At 39.1% G+C, this 22706-nt stretch overlaps 1 protein-coding gene across 3 annotated transcripts in view; it reads right to left on the bottom strand.

The window, feature by feature from the left end:
• The window catches only part of LOC141910764 (F-box-like/WD repeat-containing protein TBL1XR1), a 51374-nt gene that overhangs the window by 15333 nt on the left and 13335 nt on the right, over positions 1 to 22706 (bottom strand). For all 3 annotated transcript variants that reach the window (XM_074801548.1, XM_074801549.1, XM_074801550.1), the window contains exons 2-10: positions 18708 to 18839; positions 11754 to 11899; positions 10764 to 10920; positions 7264 to 7396; positions 6626 to 6764; positions 6062 to 6223; positions 4992 to 5052; positions 1037 to 1158; positions 594 to 668 (exon numbers count right to left, since the gene is read on the bottom strand). In XM_074801548.1, the coding sequence (XP_074657649.1) occupies positions 594 to 668; positions 1037 to 1158; positions 4992 to 5052; positions 6062 to 6223; positions 6626 to 6764; positions 7264 to 7396; positions 10764 to 10920; positions 11754 to 11899; positions 18708 to 18765 (1053 nt within the window). In that variant the 5' untranslated portion in view covers positions 18766 to 18839. The remainder of the gene's footprint in view (positions 1 to 593; positions 669 to 1036; positions 1159 to 4991; positions 5053 to 6061; positions 6224 to 6625; positions 6765 to 7263; positions 7397 to 10763; positions 10921 to 11753; positions 11900 to 18707; positions 18840 to 22706) is intronic.

Raw genomic sequence — 22706 nt, 5'->3', positions numbered from 1 at the left:
ATACATTGTATACCATGGTGTTGATAACCTTTGGGCTTACAAATAAGACAAATAATTTGGATATATGTGACCTTGAGGATGGACAATTTCTGGTTCTTCATTATTAGTATTGGTGTCCGTTGCCATGACAACCGTATCAACAGGGTCTAAAAAAAATTGTCACTGATTTCATTTTCATCATCAAAATCATAGCCGGCACTATAAACCGATTTTCTGACTAAGTCTCATCATCTGAACTGCTGCTGTCATATTTGTTGTCACTCTCAATTTGTTCACTGCCAAATTCCAAGTCACCAGCATCATATATACGAGTTTCATCCAGCCAAATTGTTTTTTCCTGGCTGCTGCCATCTAGGATTTTATGCAGATGGCAGCACCGGCTGATACTGATAGATATGCCCTTCTAGAAGAAGGGTTAAGTGATACCGTATCACATACGGTACGGGTATGCTAGCTTGCAAATATGTACCGTATGCCATACAGTAGTGGTATTGTAAGGGTTAACTCTAAACGGTGGAACTGAACCAAGGGCACTAGAAAAAATCTGTCAAAAATTGAAACTTTGCTATGCTAAAAAACATCATTTTACTCACTTTTAACGTCATATCATCTGAACAAGAAGCCAACAAGTTTCCCTGTGGATCCCATTTAATGGCATTCACTTCATTCTGAAAATGTGAAACATTCGTTGAACTGTAACCATCGGTCATCTAATATTTCAGTCTGTATTTCGAGCGCCCCCAATTTCTTGCACACAGTGCTATCGATAGCAGTTTGAAATGTTATTGGGAATATTTCAAAAGAAAGAGAACGGCACCAAATCAATCAGAAGTCAAGGGAACAATGGTAAGGGTAAGACCCTCCATAACACCTTTCATATTGCTGCTCAATTCAGTTATCAAGGGAAGACCCTTAGTAGCATCTTTCACATTTCCATTTAAATTTAACAATAATGAAGGGGATTAGACCCTCAGCAAGATCTTTCAACCAAAAAAATAATAACTTCAAAGCGTCAGGGACAATCGCCGATACTTACAGTATGTCCTTGGAATGTCTTGATGGGTTTATCGACGCCTAGTTTACAAACATGAATACATTGATCGGTGGAACACGACGCAAAACTCGTATTACTCTGCCAATCCACGTCCAGCGCAGGGGCTAAAACAACAACAACAAAAACATTCAGCAACGATTCATAAACGATGGCTGTTCAACGGGAACCTTGTACAGTGCAACCTCGTTATAACGAACTCTGATACAATGATTCATCGGATATAACAAATATAGAATTTCGTCCTAAGTAAGATAAAGGACCAATGGTCGAGAGGCTCGCCAAACTGGTGTGAAGTAAAAAATCTGTCACGTAGGCTACCGCTATGCAAAAAATCATTTCATTGAAAATCAAACAAGAAAAAATATATAACAAGAAAATTAATTTTCATAAATTATTTGACGCCTGCGAAAAAAAAATATATTTTTGAGATAAGCTAATGTGGAATTGCAAATTTGAAATCGAAGTTTTAAGAAATTTGGGGAATTTTGAGATTCGGCGATTGGGTAGGCGATATGAGGTCTTAGTCGACTCGTAGTAGTGGTCTTAATTTTTTCATTGAAAATTGTCAATAATTGACAACTTGCGACCGACTTCATTCACTTTTGCCTCTAAGTTGGTCGGCAACTTCATTGCCTCCATGGTTGAGGAGAGCTCGTCTGACTGTCTGCTTCATCTGGGATTTTGGATGATAAGCATATGGTGCGGCCTAGCCGGCCCGGTCCCGGTTTGGCTGTCACTCGATATTTCATTTAAAATAAACCTGCTATTCTATATATATACATATACATATAGATATTTTATATATTGCTATTCTATATATGCTATTCTGTATGAATTGTGCATGTTTTGTATGTTGTATTTTTCTTATTTCAAAATTTGTAACTTTATTGAATTTGAAGGATCAAACACACATGCCATCAGAGGACGCAGAGCCGTATATGACAGCTATGCTATTATAAATTGCTAATCTCAAGAAACCTGCATACCCCTAATATCGAACATATTTTCTAAAACATTTGAATAAAGAAATTATATGTTTACACATTTTTATGAAATGAATGAAATTCACGCCGGCCCTACACACATCGTAGATAGCTTCGTCATTCCACCAACATCCCCATGTCAGGGTCTTGCTTTTATATCAGACTTCCAAATCGCGTATACATCCTCCATTTTGACCGAATAATCCGATTTACTTATCATTTTGATTTTTGCCTGCCGCTTCTGATAGTATCATACATCCTATACTATTACAACACGTCTTCTAATGATATTCAATGCAATATAACATTTCGACGTTCAAATAGAGCTCATTATATAATCACAGGAAGCCATTCTACATCTTGCCGAACAGCTTGTATATGTACACATAGACCCGTGATATTTTGCAAATCGATTTACGGCTGTCGTTAGTAAAATGACGCTGAATGGTTAACATTGTTTAGGTTTCATTATGGTAACGTTTTATAAGGCGTCAAAAAGGACTCAATTTTGGTCAGTGTAAACTTTTAATGATAACTGACTTTTAACGAGAATTAAATCTTCGAAAAATTGATTATGGGCCTTTAGTCTGAACAAATGTTCATAATTGTAATACATCCCTTGAATGATGTAAAACAACTATAACTATGAGTGACCCGATAAGATACGGTACAAACTTGGTGAGAGCCTGGGTTTCATCGGAGGTTTTTTCATTTTTATCATACGGACCAATCAGGACAGAAGCTCCCAAGTTCTTCAAATTTGAGGCAAAACAAAGTTTATCGACTGACATGATTTTTAATAATTCCACGATAGGATTGCTTTTATTAGGCGGGCAAGCTTACATCTTCACTCGGACAAATCATTGTTACTTCACTGTGGCGCGCGTAATAACTGATACATACACGCAGTGAACATGAGAATATAAGGCTATATTGCCTACACGACTGTTTTCAATGCGAACGCTCCACTGTGCCCCAGTTAAAAAACAAATACAAATAATCAGGCTACAAAACGATTGCTAATGCGAACGTTAATAAAATGACTTCAATTAATGATGATTAAACTAGTATTCCAGTCGTGTAAATATCAGACTCATCGCTACAAATTCAATGCTATCAGTTAATCAGCCATGTGGCGAACACGGAAGTAAATTTCCACATTTTGAAACCACCTTTCCGTCAGATATCTTGATGCAACGTTACCTTATGCACGGGGTTACCTTATGCACGGGATATCAAAACTCAGAGTTGCCACTTATGTGAAGCTAAAAATCAGGAAAATAAGTCGGGGGGTTTTTTCGGTGGGTTCTCCCCCAGAAAAATTTTTAAACGCCGGGAGATGCGTTCTGGCGCAATACGCGTTATAGGCCTCACTTTCATTACCGGAAGTGTGTATCAATTTTCACGTCTGTCAATTACAATCCAATGAAAATCTGTCGCTTCAAACTTTCAGTAAGCATGTAAGGTTTTACACTCACCTTTTCCAAGATATGTCAATAACAACAATGTGTATAGATCATTTTTTCAAATAGCGATTGGTTCCGTCAAACACACCTCATATATAAACCAGAGCCAAAAACAAACGAAGCGTCAGTCGATTTCGATCGTCGCGTCATCTTGGTTTAATCGTGTACTACGGGGTTGTTGCCACTACGTGGCAGCACAATACGGCTTTTTTGAACCCTCTACGGAGCCGTTACGTTTTGATGTTTAGGGTCGAATCCCGAATTGATTTTATTTTTTTCGCGAACAAGACCACAAATCTTATTGTTTAACTTTTGTTTTATTGTAACACTATATTTTCACGTTCGTTGACTTCTCCCGAAAATCCGGAAATCAAATTGGATTTTTTTTTAAATCCGGAATTCCGGAGAAATCCGGAGAAGCGGCAACTCTGAAAACTAGATGAATCATTGAATACATCGCTCACAATAAACCATTATATCATAAGCCTTGAATATCAGTATTCGCGCTAGAAATGATGAATATCAATCCATTCAATCGTGCCGCCATTTTGTTTGTGAAATAATGCGCACCAGCTGATCCACCTCATACAATGTTATGACGTCATGATGGAAGTCAAAACCGGGTCAATACAAATTTTATAGAACCAAGATTTTGATGGGTTTTGTCTTTGAAAGCCCATAACTACCGAACCAAGCGTCGGATCTTGACGATGTAAAGTTCTCCCGACGCAAATAGCATTGAATTTTCACATGTGTTATTTTGGACAGTTAAAGATGCTGCTTAAAAAAACGTGCTAGAATAATTCGAATTTTTGAAACTTTTTGGTAAATTTCTCAAAAAATATGAAACCCACAGCTTTAAACTTTGCGCACCATAAAGAAAAACCAATTACGAAATACATTTTTGCTTAATGCGTTCAATTCGCCCATTAGTAGTGAAATAATAGGCTACTGAAATTGCGTTTGAGTGTGCTCAAATAGCTTCGAGCGTAGTGCATTAAGTAACGAATGATTATCAATCAGCCAGACCGTTGACATAACCAAAAATTTAATCATTTTCATACTAGATATAACTAACTATCGGTTATAACAAACTTATTTTCGTTGTAATGAGGTTTCACTGCCACATGGAACTTGCACCACTATTAGGTAATGAACTACCATGCAGGTACAAATCAAGGCTCGATTTATACAATTATTGAGAGTACATCTTCTAAAGATCCTCCATTGTCAATATCCCGCCAGCGTTTGGTATCCCAGTTCGCCTTCGAATTAAGTTTCTAATCAAGAGAACACCGGAAAGAATTAAGCGAAACACTCCTTGTAACCTGTGGGAATACTTCCATTTCAAGTATTACAGCAAAAAATCTAATACTGCCAAAATCGATCTCACTTTAAAAACTAATCGTCCATATTCAAAACGTTACAGTGGTGACTTAAGGTCCCAAGCTGCAGATAACTTTTTTAAAACTGAACAAATGTTTTTACCAGAGTGGAAAGCAAATTGTTGCGTGCAGTGTCCCGAACTGGCATCCCAGATAATCGTTGTCTGAAATGAGAATCATAATGAAAACAATAATCACACAGGGGTTCAGTGCCCTACATTGCAAATCTTTTCAAAAATAAACAATCATAGGGGCACTATCTAAAACAACTAATTCAGGGTTCATAGTTGTCAGGCCTTGGTCAAAATCAAGACTTATCATCACCTTTGATAAGTGAAAATCAATACTTTTTTAATCAAATGCGCAAACCATCAAAACCTTGGCCTTCCCCAAGACAAGGCCCCCTAAAGAAGTAGGTCCACCGCAAAATCAAATAAGTACCACCCTCTCTAAATTCGCACCCACCCAAAAAGAGAGGCTGCGTACGAGCCAGGCGTTTATGACAACACAACCACCCAAATTTTCCAGCGACATCTTGGCCAATAAGCTGAGGGCAGTTTTTTAGCCTAAAATACATGGATTTCATAAAGCTTCGCCCAATTAGCAGAGGCCCTTCATCAGGAGATTTTAATCCACTCAATTTGTCAATTAGTTTGTCTTAATTGACGATGAATGAGGCCGACAAAACGCCCGCGCGCCTGCCGATGTATGATATCATCACCGAGTCACTGTACTATATATACTATACTATACTATATATACTATATATATACTGTACTATATATAGACTCGTTCAGGTGATCACTAACACACACAGCAGCCATATAGTACTGTAACCTATATTCGCACACACTCGAATGACTACTGACGCGCGTATCGTATATACAAATGTATTAGCGATGTGGTATTTAATTGACCGCAATTTCACAAGTCAGAATCCATCCATCCACAAAATGTAAAAAAATACAAACAAATACTGACTTTTTGTTTTTTTTTTCATAAAAATCAAGACAAATACTGGCTATGATTTTTTTTCTAAATATACAAATAAATACCGACTTGGAAGACCCGCTACGAACCCTGTTATTGAAGAGTTTTGTAAAAAAAATGTGTAATCAAAGGACAATTCTAATGGACCTAGCAATCAGAGGAAAAATTAAAAGATTCACCCACCTTATCTACACCAGCACTTAGAATAAAGTTTCCTTTTTTATTCCATTTTAACGCGAATATCGGACCTTTATGCTGCCCTAACGTGCTGACGAGCCGGCCGTCTGTACTCCATATACGAGCGAATCCATCGTACGAACCAGTCGCTAGTAACGTACCGTCGCACTGTTAACGAACAACAAACAATTATCATCATTTACTGGTGTTGGCAAATTCGTAATATGCCTCAAAACATGTTCAAATTTCTTTTGATCGAAAGCTTGCGTTCTCCTTATGAGTCATTTCGTCTTCGGCAAAGAAGTTTAGATTTAATGAAATAATTCAAAGTCAAAGTTTTTTTGTTTTCCAACCAGAGCTTTGATTCTAGGCTGCAGGACCCGGTTTGGCAGTTATGGGATTTAGCTCGGGAGTTGCTATTATCTACCTTTCACAGGAAAAATGAGGATGAATCGGAAAAATGTCTTTGACGATTATATCAATGGACATCAACTTCCAGTTATAATGGGCAGCCGCGATAAGGTTTCCACGTAAAATATCCCTAGCTGGGACAGCTAGGTTGATACTTACGTTCCAATCGAGAGACGTTACATCTTTATTACTGGGTACTTCCGTTCCACCTTTTTGTATACAGTGACGTAACACTAATTGATTAGCACTATTACTATTATCATTCATATTCCAAATACGAGCCGTACTGTCGCCGGACCTACAAATACATGCAAAATAAATAATGCCTAGTAATATTGCTGCGAGAAAAAACCCTCAATCAAATTTCTACATCAAGTGTTGCCAGCACCTAGCTATAATATTTCCGGAAATCAAATTCAAGATCGTTCCCCATGCTGTAATGCTGAAAAACGGCTTTCGCAGCCCATAACATGGCGCCACCTACATTGTTTTGTTATGCTAATGAATAGGTGATGATGTCATAGCAATGTCTCCGAGCGTCTGCCGAACTTGTTTTTCAGCATTACGCGAGCGTGCTAACTAAACTATAGCTCATAAATAATTTTAGTAAAATTCGTTGATTAGGCGAAGTAGCATGGCAGAAAATGTCCGCAAATTCTTTTTGTTGAAAGTTTCAATTTCTGGAACAACGGAAATTTCCGGAAGTCTGGCAACACTGTATATTCATGATGGCTGCAGGATGGATGGGGGCGGGGGTGGAGCTGGTTCGAGCGATAATTCAGTAAAAGGTAACTTACCCGGATGCTAGCAGATCATTGGTCGGATTCCACGCGCAGATGAATACCTCTGATTCGTGGCCGCGTAATATCGTCGCTTTACTGCTCGGTATTTCAGTCGTACCGTCGATTTCCATAGCATCGTTGTGATTGGCTGAAATATACAAACAAATACACATGACGTACAAAGTATACAGTTATTGTCAACTCGGTAGATTGGCGAGTAGTTGTACCAATGTCAGAGCAATTACTTGGTTTTGACCTCCCAAATTTTCACTGCATCATACCTGCCGATCATACCCTCCATATATTGACTCTATGTAAGATCGATCCGGGGCGGCTCAAAATTTCTGGCATGGTTCCCACAGTTACACATTGAAAATTCCCAGGTTTTTCCCAAAAATTTCATGAAGAGTTTTCAATTATCCCAAATGGAAATAAACAGATACCGCCATGCTACGGGCAACATTTTAGTGGTGACTGGCTGATAAAGGTGGTTTTCAATGGAAATTGCAAAAGAAAGTTGCACTTGGCAAATGTAATACGTGAAAAGTAAATGAATTTCCCAAACATTTCCCTGTTATGAGGAAAATTTTAAAAATTCCCAAATATTTCCAAAATGGGAATTACGTATCATTTCAAAATTCCAAAGTTTTCCCCAGTTTCCCTGTTCTGTGGGAACCATGTTTTAGAATGGGAAACTTTTGTGTGCAGAAACTTTGCCCCTCAGTTACTATGATTCATAGTGTCGCATCTCAGCTGCAACCAATCATAACAACGGATGTGAAAACAAGAACAAATGCACAGGTGTGGTTTGGCGAGTTCCAGGTAAGGGCTAAACGAGAACGTATTAATGCCAGTTAGGTGTAACATGGCTGTCGAATAATGACTGTATCCGCCTCAAAAACCCTTGATATATGAGAAGGGAAAAAGTAGTACTAGTACATCGATACCATACACTATATCTGATAACTTCCAAGTTGGATAATTTTCGGTTTCCGAAGCCTAGAAATCTAAGTCAAAAAAGAGTCTAAATTTTAATTGAAACGAATTTTCAGGACGAATAACGCAACAAAATGTTGCGCCATACGGTGGAAGCCATCGTACCGCATTGAATGGCAGTCGGGACTCTATAGTGATGACTAAGCGACGTTCTGGCAATGAATTAAAATATATCGAATTTGATACAAAGCATTGAAAAATGCGTGAAAATATTTCTATCAATAGCGTGCAATTTCGAAACGTATTTATTTTCGACGTATTTTTTTCTCAGCTGCCCTTGACGATGCGCGCAGTTGTTTGTAATATGTCAGTCAGTACGAACGATTCAGTACGATGAATCTTTCCACCGCGCTGTATGTACATGTACTCTTCGTACCAGGTACACACATATCTAGTACGTTGTACTCCAGTTTTGTTTTTTTATCACTCTAGATGCCTTACTTATTCTCCACAACAGAAAATGAATCGTTTGTTTATCGAAACACCTGTTACTTGTGTTCACTGAACTTTTTCTGAAAAGTTTTGTAAGTACATGGCGGTCGAGGTGTTTCTGACAGTTCTAGTCTACATAATTCCGTTGTCTGTCGGTTAGAGTGGTGTTACGAATGTTTGAACCAGATCAATGCTATTAATCAAGGCATTGAATTGGTTCAGGAGGCTCCCGATCGGATGACTTAGAACAACTCGAGTGGTTGTAGTTTAATTCCGTTAAAAAGTTTAAATCTATCGCGCCCACGCCAAGCTTTTTTTTGAGGGGCAATTCTATTTCGAGGAAAAGGGCACTTCCCTATTGAAAGAGGACAGATCTTAAATATGAAGCAGTGTCAGGGTACCTGAATGAATCACTTGTGATTGGATTATTTTACATTTTCCAAAAAAAATTGTACCCAAATTTTAAATAAATTGCCCATGGGCAAAGTGTGGTTTACCTTGAAAGCTAGAGGTTGTTTGGAGTAAGGGCATTGCTTCAAAAATCTTTTTAATTCGTAACTTCAAGGTTCTAGAAGTTTATATTGTATTTTATCTTTCTTAAAGAATTATTTTGTAGACAAATAAGACCAAAGATAAACATTTGTTTATGGTCTACGTCCAAAATTTCTTGGTAACGAAACCTTTTCCAATGTATGGCCGAGGAAGCTAAAACCGGGGCGTAGTATTAGATCATTTTAAATCCACATTGAACTGCGCACGTGGAACCGCACATCCCAAGCACGTGGAGGCCTTGACGTATAGTGAGCGTTCGCTTCACTTGAATCTCAATGAACACATTCACCGGGTATTAAAATGAAACAATACCTATGGCGATATGTGAAATGATTATATTCTCACCAGCAATGAGCATTTAAAATTCGCACATATACGGCACCTAGTCCATTAATGGCTTTCCCATAATTATTTTAGTAGCGCCGGAATTCCCTGTATATCCCAAAAACAGCCAATCCCATTCGCTCGTAGAGACAACGCCCCGTAAGAATTTTCCGGCCAAAAACAGTTTTTCGTCGAATTTAAACAAAGTTGACCATGTCATCGACGGAGGTTTGTCATGTCTTCAATCGCGTCGATTATACGTCGTTTAACCAGAGAACCAATGAAAAAAATGCTCATATAAAAAAACGTACCGCGATTTTACATGAATTGGCTCAATGCCAACATCATACTGCTGACAAAGGTAAACCAAAAATTTTGACCAAAATTTCAGTGACACTGACAATTTTTAAAGGGCACTTTGAAGATTTTAGGGGTTTGTTCACTACCCGTGATCCCCTCGGTACGGGCCTGTCTGTATATTTTTCGATGGACTACAATATTGCACAGATGTACTTGCTTCAGTGGTCTACTTTTCATTCGAGAATTTGAAGAATTTTTTAGTAGTATCTAAGGAGAAAATATAAAAATTTGACAATGTTTACATTTTGATCATTCATAGATCGTAACCCGTATCAAGTAGTCTATAAATTCAAGATATCTTGCTGATCGGGCTGACATTTTCTAGGACTTTCCCGCAATTTTAGAAAGTTTCTAGGATTTTTCTAAGAATTTCATGAGATGCAAACGTGATTTCAAGGAATCACCAGTAATATAATTCTTGTGAGTAGACATGATTTTTGTTTTAAGGAAATTTCTGTTTCATCGAGGAGCAAAAAAATTTAGTCCTGGAATTGGCAGACCCAGGGGATCGCATGCAGTGCAAAATTTCTATTGCCCCTTACATAGGCGCATTCATTGAAAAGAGTACATTTTATGAATAAATGGCCCCAAAAGGCCAAAACAGTTTTCAAGAACACCGTTTAAAACTCTCGAGCTAACTAGCGAAACAATACCATTTTGGCGAAGACAATCCAAAGAAAGCCACCACCATTTTGGAAACACCTTACATTGGCAATATGAGTAGAGCTGAAAACCTTTTAGTCTTTACACTTCGACGACGCCTTTTTATTGTTAACTTATCGTTATCCTTAAACATTTTGCAAAACCTTGCTGATGCCTGCAATAACAGCGTCGGAGTTGATTATACGTACAGATAGGTCCCGATGAAGCGTCATCTCCATTCGTATTATTCGGTTCAGTTTTGATCTGTTGATTTTGTTTTTGCGCAGCTTGTTTCCTCGATTCGACCACGTCAGGCATAACCGCGTCGATCAATGACAAAGATTCGATGACTCTCTCTGAGCCATCCTGGAAAATACAACAAACAAACATCAGTGTCGCTACTAAATTCAAAATGAAACATTCATCAGGTTTGAAGACATTGCTTCAAAGGACAGGTTTTGCACAGAGTCTAATGATGTCATCAGGTTTGAATCCCTGCTGAGGGTGGAATATGTCTACTAGGACAGGGGTTTGTACTGTGACAGTCTGATGATGTCACCAGGTTTGAATCCCTGCTGACAAAGGATGTGTCTACTAGGACAGGGGTTTGTACTGTGTCAGTCTGATGATGTCATCAGGTTTGAATCCCTGCTGAGGGTGGAATATGTCTACTAGGACAGGGGTTTGTACTGTGACAGTCTGATGATGTCATCAAGTTTGAATCCCTGCTGAGGAAGGATGTGTCTACTAGGACAGGGGTTTGTACTGTGTCAGTCTGATGATGTCATCAAGTTTGAATCCCTGCTGAGGAAGGATGTGTTTACTAGGACAGGGGTTTGTACTGTGTCAGTCTGATGATGTCACCAGGTTTGAATCCCTGCTGAGGGTGGAATATGTCTACTAGGACAGGGGTTTGTACTGTGACAGTCTGATGATGTCACCAGGTTTGAATCCCTGCTGAGGAAGGATGTGTCTACTAGGACAGGGGTTTGTACTGTGACAGTCTGATGATGTCACCAGGTTTGAATCCCTGCTGAGGAAGGATGTGTCTACTAGGACAGGGGTTTGTACTGTGTCAGTCTGATGATGTCATCAGGTTTGAATCCCTGCTGAGGAAGGATGTGTCTACTAGGACAGGGGTTTGTATTGAGATACCACCAGGGATGATAAACCGCGATTTTGGGTAGATGGTACATTACCTCTCCTATACTAATTTCCGCTTCCGTGTACTGCAGTCCTTTCTGTATGATATTGAGGAGGGCGGCGGGTGGAACTAAAGCACCGTTGATGTTCGACTGACTTATATGCGATTCTATGCCAAACGTGTACGCAGAATGGGCGAACCCTAGAAAATAGAAAACATACACGACATCAGTTTATTCAAGGGTAACAGAGGGATACGATGCAGTTTCTAAACTAGAGGAACCAGGACCCAAAACTCGAGCTACCCCAGCAATAATACCCCCAGGCCATAAGTTTCTGTAGATCGGGAATAAGGTCCAAAATGTCTATTTCATATATATATAAACATGGCTGTGGTGGTCCTCGTCAGGCCTTTCATCCATGGTTCCTATACAAAGTTATGCGAAAATTGGTGCAAAACTAGGCTGCAGAGTGAGAATCACCTGTTCCTGTTGCCTGCCGGAGGGGTAAAATATGAGAGAATTTAAAGGGCTGCCAACTACGGATAAGTGCTACAGTAATATATTAAATTTTTTTCATTAACTTTTCATTGAAATATGAAAGAAATTTTCAAGTTAAACAGTATCATAATCAACAGTAAGACCCTCAATGATGGCTTCCATATCTTTAACATAATTTTGTATAGGACATATGCATCAACCAAATCAAATCAGTATTTCTTGTTATAGAATCTAGTAACTAACTATTACTGTCGAATTCAGTAATAAGTTTGCAGCTCTGCATTCTATATATACAAAGCCATCCTCAGTTCAGTACTATTCGTCTATCAGGACAATCAAAAGAAATTAATTTCAACCCAAAAGTAAACATTTGTAATCTTGTCTTCCTTTCTGAAAGCAAACATCATGTCATGCTAATTACAGATTGAAAATAACTCTGCAGCGATTGATTTTAATCTACAGCCGATTTGACAAGATCAGTTGCACTATTGAGCAAAAACGACGACTGGATCTATAAGATCTGAAAAATCTGAGCTTCCAGCGGCCAGCGAAGCGCAAAAATCAATACTAACCCTCCACGATGTTGTATTGTGGCGTGCCCTGGTGTTTGTGTTATCAACTAAGCGCTCGAAGACTGTAATTCATTCGAGGAGACTAGCTGAATACCGGTAGTCACAATTCCGCACAATGAACAATAATTTCCACGATCAAAACTTTCAAATACTATTTCATGAGTCTTAACGAAAGCACTCGCTTCGCCCATGTAACTAGATTCAAATAGTTTCCGCCCCTCTGGGATGCGGTACAGACAAATTTAGCGGAGAGATTCCGTCAGTCGGCTGAGAAGGTCACCTATCCATCAAACTTAAATTTCGTCCAAGCAAACATTATTGGCGTACAAACCACTTTTAGTACCGTGTAATAATCAGTGTTCTCCACAACAAATTTTAGAGGGGTGACCACTCCTTTAATTTTCTCGACCACCCTCCTGAATATCAGCCAACCCTTATAAAATATATTCTGCCCTTATCAGAAAGTAGATCTATAGCAATATTCTATCGATGCTGATGATCGCATAGTAATGTATTCAGCTTGTGAAATAAGATTCAGGGATAAAAACAGAAGCGTTTAAAAAACGCGGAAAAATTTGAAATAAAGTATAAGAGGCTAACTAGCAGCCGCGCGCACCAAAGGTAATGTGGGAGCCCCCCCCCCCCCAGAAAATTTTGAAATTTCAAGGAGTTTTTGGCGCATGTGAGGCCCATTTTCCAATGAAAAAGACTGCTGCCACGCAGTTGATGGTTCCTTGTTTATGTCTTGAGTACACGAAAAGGATGGCTCCGACGATATCCAAATCTCTAGAACATGTTCATACATGAACTTGTCAATAAAAAAGAGTCACAAGAGGAGCCCTTATCTATAACTTCCCAATCTACCACTCAAGCTAAGCGTATTGCGCCTGAATTAAAACAATGACTACTTTTATTGAGTATGTAGGCTATGCTTTGTTGGATGAATTGAAGCGTGCCACCGCAGATTCTAAATATAGATTTCCCACGTAGCGCTATTGCATGTGTGTATATATATATATATATATATATATATATATATATATATATATATATATATATATATATATATAGTTATTATTATTATTACTATTATATTATTGATCTGCACAGTGGTTCTAGACAACAGCGGTGTTTCGCAATAATTATTGTAAAAGATTTCAGAAATCGTAGCACCGGTTTTACAAGAAGCTTTTACAGTCTGTCCTTTAGTACGCTACGATCTAACATCAACTTTTCCCTAAGATCCTAACCCCCCCCCCCTATCATTTTCTCAACGGATCTACATCGATCTCAAGAATGATAAAAATGGACCTCCAACCACGGAAATCAGTGGAAGATTTTCATCCCTGAAGTTTACACCGCAAGGTGCATGGAAAGCCTTGCCTGAATGTGCTACCCTTAACAAATTTCAGCATGGAGAACACTGGAAATTGTCTTTTTTTCAGAATTCAGTACATTTTTCCGGTAACATTTTCTACCAGAAATCTTTCAGTATTTCAATCTTCAGTATTTTATGATTTCTACCTACCAATTATCAATACTCAGTTCACAGGCGGCAGATTGATGAACTATGGAATTTACAGTCTATTAATTCTCTAATCTAATAATAAGGCTTTTCAGATTTTTTTTTCATGCAGAATACCACGACTTCACATATTTTTTTTCAAATAGTTTTTCTCATTATTTTTTTTTCACGCTACCTGAACTATTTCAGCTGTTACTGATCACAATCTAAAGAGATCGAATTTAAATAATTCATAATCTTTCAAATTTCATGAACGACATTGTACAAATTTGGATAGAACCCTAAAAAGCAATCCGAGTTTATCAAGCGGCCAACTAAAACTAAATTTCAACTAAGTTGTCACATCGATGTGCATGTTATCTAGCGAGATGGCTGTGATGACGCGAGGTCCTTGTTAAATTGAACAATCCGTCGATAACAGCAAGTAGTGTTAATGAATGAACAAATGAGATCTGACGCTAATTAACTGCTAACCAATACTGACTGAATAAATGCTAATTAACGACCTTTCATAAAGCCAGCTGCAGCAGCAGCAGCGTGTGAATTAAAAGCTTCCCGGGCTAGAGCCGTGAAATTAATTAAGTGTTAAAATCTCGAGGAAGCGAGCGAGAATTGAACCCTTAAACCTAGTCAGTCACCTGCTACTAGATACTAGTAGGGCATCCCGGCGACTTTTCATAACCTCCAACAAATCCACTTAGATGACATCGTAACGTGATTCAAGGTGCCACGCGGATTGTAAAACGTTTCATTGATGCGCCGCGAAATCCGACAGCAGACTGACTCAATCGATGACGAGGGCGCAATATAGAACATCAAGATTTATTCCGCCCACGATCGACAGTCATTCGTGAAAACTGTAAACACAACCGTGAGCAGCAGCGTATACATATACACCCCCCCCCCGCAGAGAAATAAACTCCCCTGACAACAGTATACTGTTTATAGTGTCTAGATGGCTGACCTTTTTTTTAAATCCGCCCTGGGACTTGTTTTTAACCATTCAGACTTAAGCCGGGATTAATCTTGAAATCTTCAAGTCGGTAGATTTTAGGAGCCGTAACATGGAACCCGCGTTTCGAATCCGCAGATGATACAACTAATGACTGATACAGCTCTAGCCAGCATTTGCGAGCACAGGGGGGGGGGGGTTTAAGGGGCCCTCCTCAAAGAAAATTTGAAAATTTCAAGGGGTTTTTGGCGCATCTCAAAACTGTAACCACTACCAGGTATGGTAGTGGTAACCCCCCCCCATTTTCTCAACGGAATTACATGAATCACAAGAATGATAAAAATAGATATTCAACCGCGGATTTCCATGTTCCCACGTAAGATTTTCATCCCTGTACACATTTAAGAACCCGTTCGATATTTGAGGCCTTGAATCGACTCGTATTCCCATCGTCGAAACTTTTAAAGGTCCTTCAACGATGGCTATATGCCCTGATAGTAAGTCAAACGCTAGAGGAGAAAACGACCAGAGTCTCGATCGGCGGCATGTAACGTAGCGCCACCATCGCGCTTAATCTATTATCATCGTCAATCGTGTGTGCTCTCTCTCTTTCTCTCGCCTGACAGCCATTAAATCAATAATAAAACCGGAATGCATATTATCATTTCCAGGAAATCGAGTAGAAGCGCGCGCTCACATACGATAACCGCATCCATGAATATTCGATCAATCAGAAGGAGACCTAGATAACGAACGACGACGACGCGTCAGACCTAGATTTACACACCGATGACTCCCGCCGCCGGGAGCTGTATTGCGCTTCAATAGAATACGACACTGCAACACACACAAATAAACCAGTCTATATAATATCATATGTCGAGGTAAATTTTGCATGTGGAGGTGAATGATCTCGATCTTCTTTTTTTGTGATGCCGTAAAAACATAACAAAAATGTGTTTATATATATTGCTTACTACTATACATTATAGATTTAAGGTGTATTCGAGTCTATGTACACTACAATCAATATTGGCATCTTAGATCAAAAATTCTTTGTGCGAATTACTGGCAAACTCCAATAATTCGCAAAAAGAATCCATGGAATCGTGGTTTTCTATTTAATAAATGCATTTTTGTCTGGTTCAAATTAATGAATTTTCATGGCAGTTAGAATGTAAACTTTGCGTGAATCGATGTGAAGAATGGACCGAGAAAACGTCAAATATTTAGCATTATGCTTCAATTCAACGTGAATTGATGATGTGACAGGACATCTCACCCCATCCCCCCCGGTCAGTGACCCTAGAGCTGAATTTAAGCCAGATGAGGTGTTCAAGTCGCTGATCTTTGAATGAAGGTCGGATTTCAAATTTTCAGTTCGCTCAATTGGGTGAATCTCCTAAAAATAACCAGATTTTTGCGTGGATATCCGCAACCTTAAAATCAACACCAATCTAAAATCTTTGAATGATTCAAGTTCAAATGATTCTCTTAATAATCCATCATCCTCCCTCCGCATTGAACTTGATGGCAATGGCATCCGACTCAGCCACACGAAACCCTGCAACGCTAGACCTGATAGGCAGGTTTGCCAAACCAATCGGATTGCCTGATTGTATTATCGCAGGGGGGGATGGAGGATAAATTTCATGGTTAACTATTAAAAAAATGGAAAACCCAGGCAAACATTTTGGCTAATAATGACATCACCTAAGCTGCGCATACATCTGCGCACTCGGTCTACTGGGCTAGTGTGGTAGGGGTTGCGTACCGTGGGTAGTCTCGATGCCATCGAGTGTGAATCTCTGCCGGAGGGAGGGAAGGGGTGGTAGGACGAGATAACCAGACCAGGACCAAAGAGAAGCCACTTGTAATGAATAACAATATCGCGGAAGTAACCCGCAAATTCTGCGTAAGAATTTTATTACGAGTTTATCGCTTGTTCATAATGAACTTAGTAAGAACCCAATAATTCGCTGACATACACTGCCTGTTGACTTGCGACTCAAAATTATTGTCTAGGCCGTTTAATTGCGGAGTGAAAGACCTATCCGTCTACCAGACCGAGACGGTAAAACAGGTCAGTAAACATATATATGTTCACGCCCAGATGACCCTTCAGATATGTGTACGCTTGTACTCAGACTGGCTGCTTGCAAGAGTAATAGCAGGCGAACAATAGATCACACTATAGGCTATGCAGGTTCACCTGCCTGAACCTGAATAGCTGACAACAATAATCTGAGATCAATAGCCAGAACCAGGGGCCCATCTCACAAAGTTCACAACCGGCCAGTGCTGGTCATTGTAACTCCTGATCAAGTTCGAGTAAACTTTTATCCAATGTATCTAAACTACAAGCACACTGTGGACTTACAATGAGGAACACTGTCGACTCCTGAAATATTAATTCCCAAAAGAATTGCAAAGACTGAATCAATACAGACATAGAATCATAGAAAACAAGAGCCCCAAGGGACACTAAGGCCAGCCTGTCGCATTCACTTTTCATAAGTGATGCAATCTGTTGATTAGGCCTATATTTGTCAAAATAAATCCGAAACACATGTAACACCCATCTATCTAACTGCAGTGAACTGATGTAAATCTCAGTGTAGAGTTAACGAATAAAACCCACAGTTACTTCTGTAAGTTTAAGTTCAAGTTTATTATATTGCTCCACAAAATTTTACAAGTTTTCACAGAGCACAGTAGTATTGCAAAATACAAATATAATGGCAGATGTTATAGAGGTTGACCTTAAACATACAATAATATATTATTGTATTTTTTTTTCCTCATTCCCATCTATTTAGTCTTTGATGGGATGACTGGTTATTTGAACGGTTTGGCCTTCCTGGTCTACAACCGGACCACTGTACTAAAAGTCTAGAACTAGATCACTTCTGTACCTGCAATTGTTATCGACATTATATATTTGAACTCATATTTGACGACAGCCGAGTCACATACACATATTTCGAGTGAACACTCGAAGTCACTCAAGACCACGGGTGTTTAGAGGTTCTTGTGCTGGTGTAAGATGATATACTTGATCCTGCGTTGAGCTGTTACATTGCAGTGACAATTAGCTAGCTCATCATCACGCGATTCTGAACTGTTGGCCGCGGAGAAAATCAGGAAATGATCGGAGGATTTTCCCTTTCATTCAATTTGATTGTTGCTAATGAAATACGACTGCACGAAACCGGGAAATTGAAATTTTGAAATCGAAACGTACACATAGTTTGCCAAGTTGAATAGATAGTCAATGTTACATGATGGGAGATTTGTTTACGTCCAGCCTAAACCCGGGGAAGGACTCCATCAAATTGAGGTTTCCTGAGGCAAAATTTCACCAAACTGAATTGACAGATCTTGGAAAAGATCTCCACGACACCAATTTAGGATTCACAGGGAAGATGTTCACACACGTTGTGACATAGGGTTGAACTTACCAGATTCCTGGAGATATCTATAGACTAGGAAGTTGACTTCATCACTGCTGAAGCTCATGACTCTGTTGTCAGCTACCCGGAAATTCCAACATCCGGACTGGTGTCACTTGAACAAACAGTCACCAATAAAACCTACAACGACAAAACAACACATAATCAATACATAGGCACGCGGAGTACGGGTGCAATAAACTGGAAATATTTCATGCAGGTGCTCAGATGCATTTTCCCAGGATTGCAAAATCAGTAATTTCATGTGGTAGATTTTTGTATGCCACAAAGCTAAAGCGATCTGGCAGTTTGCTTGAGGCACTATTCCACTATTGTTTCAAGACAGGGTTCCTACAGATCAGTCATTGGGTTCTATGTCCTAAAATCGTGTTTCTTTGATGCTAATGATATTTAATTTTAGAACGTTTCAGCTCTTGGGTTCTATTGGGTTCTATTCCTTCAAGACAGCTTTCCAACAGATCAGTCATTCCTGGGTAGCTCGAGTTTTATAGGAACACATTTCAATGAAAGTCTGCATCACTTGAACTACTATTCCAATTACAATAGACTCCTCCTGAATCAGTACTATTATCAATCTCAACAAGGCAATTCAATACTACATATCTATGTCCCCCGCGATAGCCAGTAGGGAATGAACGACCCCTGATGACACTGATCTTTGGTATAGAAAAATGATGAGTGTATCCAGGGATAACCATACTATGAAATATCATTTTCCTGCTATGAATGGTAATTTAAGAATTGAGTTTACAGGGTTTTAGGCAAAAGACGTCTACCATCCTTGACCTTTGACCCTAGAACTCCAAAATCACTAATGCACATCCTTTCCCCAGGGAAATCATACTATGAAATAGCATTGTTCCGTTATCAATGGTTCTTCTTGAATCGTGTTTACAAGGTTTCATATGAATGATATGTAGTGACCTTGACCTTTTCCTCCATCAATCAATAGGGCACATCCTCTCCCTAGGAGTAATCAAACTACGTAATATCATGGTACTGTATCGATGGTTCTTCTTGAATCACGTTCACAAGGTTTCACATGAATGACCTGTAGTAACCTTGACCTTTGATCCTTGGACCCCAGATTCCATAGGACACATCCTCTCCCTAGGGGTAATCACACTACGTAATATCATGGTCCTGCTATCAAAGGTTCGTCTTGAATGACGTTCACAAGCTTTCACATGAATGACCTGTAGTGACCTTGACCTTTGGTCCTTGGACCCCAAAATCAAAAGGGCACATCATCTCCCTAGGGGTAATCATACTGTGTAATATCATAGTCCTGCGATCAACGGTTCTTCTTGAATCGCGTTCACAAGCTCATGCGGACGGACGGACGAAGGCGGATACCAAGTCCCCCACTCGCAGCCTACACCGCTACGGGGGACAAAAAACCATTACTTTGGTGGTTTTGATTTGTAAGCGCTATCTTATCCTTAACACTACCTAAACTCAGATTCTAATTTGGCAAAGAATTGATATTTTCTATTGTAAAGCATTTCTATTCGCCTATTTCTCAAAATTAAAAAGTTATAAGAGAGAGTTACTTGCATTATTATATCCTTTAAAAGCATGTTCTGTTTGGAGGGGAATTTCAAGGAATCTAGTTTTCGGGGATTCATGCGGGCTATCTAATCGTTTTCAACAAACAGTTCATGCACACGTGCGAGGAATCGGACGGTCACCTCAGCTTTAAATCGATCCTCAATAAGTCTAGTCACATCCAGTCCTCCGATCGAAGTTTTCAAATATCCCAAATGAAAACCCATTCGTTTAACGAAGCTTTCAGGCTAATCAAAACTGTTATGGATTTTTTTCCGTTCTCCTTTTATGTGATGTCTATTGCACGGATTTCAAGCCAAATAAATTATTATCAATTATGGTTTCTCGTCGACCGCCTATTTAGAGAATGAATCCATTTCTAAATGGATGACATGAATTCAACGTTACCGGTGGTGTATGATATGGTAAGAGCCGCCGGTTTGGGCGAGAAATTCGTAGAAAAACGATTTCCTCAGATTCTAAGATTGGCATATTCAAAAACACACGGCTACACATTTGAAGAGGGGATGCGCTGACAATGATATCAACCATAAAATCGTTTAATAATAATGATAATAATATATATAAATATGTATATAATTTTCCTTTGTCATCAGAGCAGTAGACCCAGGGAATCGCGTCGTTACGAGACAAACGTGACTAGATGTAATTCGACGACGTTCACGTGAGGCTCAAGACTCTAATGACGAACGCACGCGCGCTCTACGACGTGCACGGCGACCTCTTTATATAGTAATAGCGTATTATAATAATAATAATAATAATAATAATAAGTAATTACAATAATAGCGTGCGAACGGGGCCTATACGAGATCATTAAAAAATCACAGAATTCCGCGCCGTCCGTTCTGCTTTATAGTATAGATGATCCACTACACGGTACGTAATCCTACTTCAACCATGTGTGTGTACATGTACGCCATTTTTATTGAAACAAATTTATCGATGAGGCAATGCCCGCGCCTCGGCTGAAGCCTAGCTCGTGCCGTGGCCCTTAGGATTGGTCGCCGACATTTCTTTCGGAAAATCGGCTGTCAATATGAACGGATGATAATTACGAATACAACAGACGACCGTACAGCCTAGAAGAAACTTTACTCCGTTTTCGTTAGTGTTTAGTTTTAAATCATTCAATAAAATATCGTTCCTGTCATTCGTTTTCGTTTAGTTCCAAACTTATTCGACACTCGTTAGGGACGAATATCCGTTTCAAAATTACGCGTTTCGCTGCACGCTTGTGGGTGCAACAATACTTCAAACGCTCTTATTATGCGTTTAAAATGTAACTGGTGTAGTCATCCAAATACAAGAAGTTGCACTCGAAAAGAAGGGAGCTGCTATAAATACGTATGTGCATTCAATGTGCGCGCGCCAGACGCGTTGAATTAGAAATGCGGCAGTTAATAGTTTGATTCGCGTTTATCAAAAACGAAAAACACAACAATCTTCGACGAACGCGTTATGAGAACTAGCTTATGTTACTTCTAGGCTATGCCGACACAGCAATTTCAGAGAGATGATATGATCAGGCAATATTGTTTCTGTTTAGCAATGTACTGATACAGAGGAAAAGCCACATATCTACCTTGTACACTACTTTTTTTAAACCATGATCAATGATATTTTACTATATCAGACGCGGCAGTTTAGAAATGAACTGATTATGTCTATAACATTTTACAACTAAACAGATTTATTTATGTCGACCAATATTGTGAAGTATATTCGTTGAATTCAAAAGTTTTGCTTCGCGGCGGTTGACTCGCTACAATCCTGCCTATGCGTGGGAACCGTCTTATTGACCCTGGCGTCCTGCTTGCACTACTGCTTGACACTAAGGTCTATGATGAGATGGTTACATTAGGAAAGCCGCGATCCGCACCCTCTCATACGGCGTGTTGTAAGCTGCCACGCCGATAGAATAATACTACGAGGGAACGTTGGACTGTCGCTTCTGTCCGGCGAATAGATACTGCTCTGACGTATATATTGTTCATGTTGAGCTGGTGCACTGTAGCGTAAAAATAGATAGGCAGACCCGACCACACAGAAAGAATCTGTTTTGTTGTAAAAAGTTATAGACTTTATCAACAAAAAATAACATTTAGAGTTATTTTAGAGAGACATATTGAATTTTCACATTTTATTAATTTAGTCCGTATTGGAAATCCCGATAGTGGCAATCAATTCAATTCAAATCAAATCAATAAATTCCCCGGTTCGCGATTTAAATCATCAAAAAATTTATCATAAAACACATTTTCAAAGTTAACAAGGTAACTTATTTATTTATTTTAGTACAAAGGTTTGATTTGACACTAAAATCAGTTGTTGCATTGCAATTAACAGGAGTTAACCTCTATATGATACTTTAGCGTCAGACGTTGTACGGAACCGTAACAACGACTGGTATTCAGA

Source organism: Tubulanus polymorphus, chromosome 9 (assembly GCF_964204645.1).
Source record: "Tubulanus polymorphus chromosome 9, tnTubPoly1.2, whole genome shotgun sequence".
Lineage (NCBI taxonomy): Eukaryota > Metazoa > Nemertea > Palaeonemertea > Tubulaniformes > Tubulanidae > Tubulanus > Tubulanus polymorphus.
This window is presented reverse-complemented; position numbering and strand designations above follow the sequence as displayed.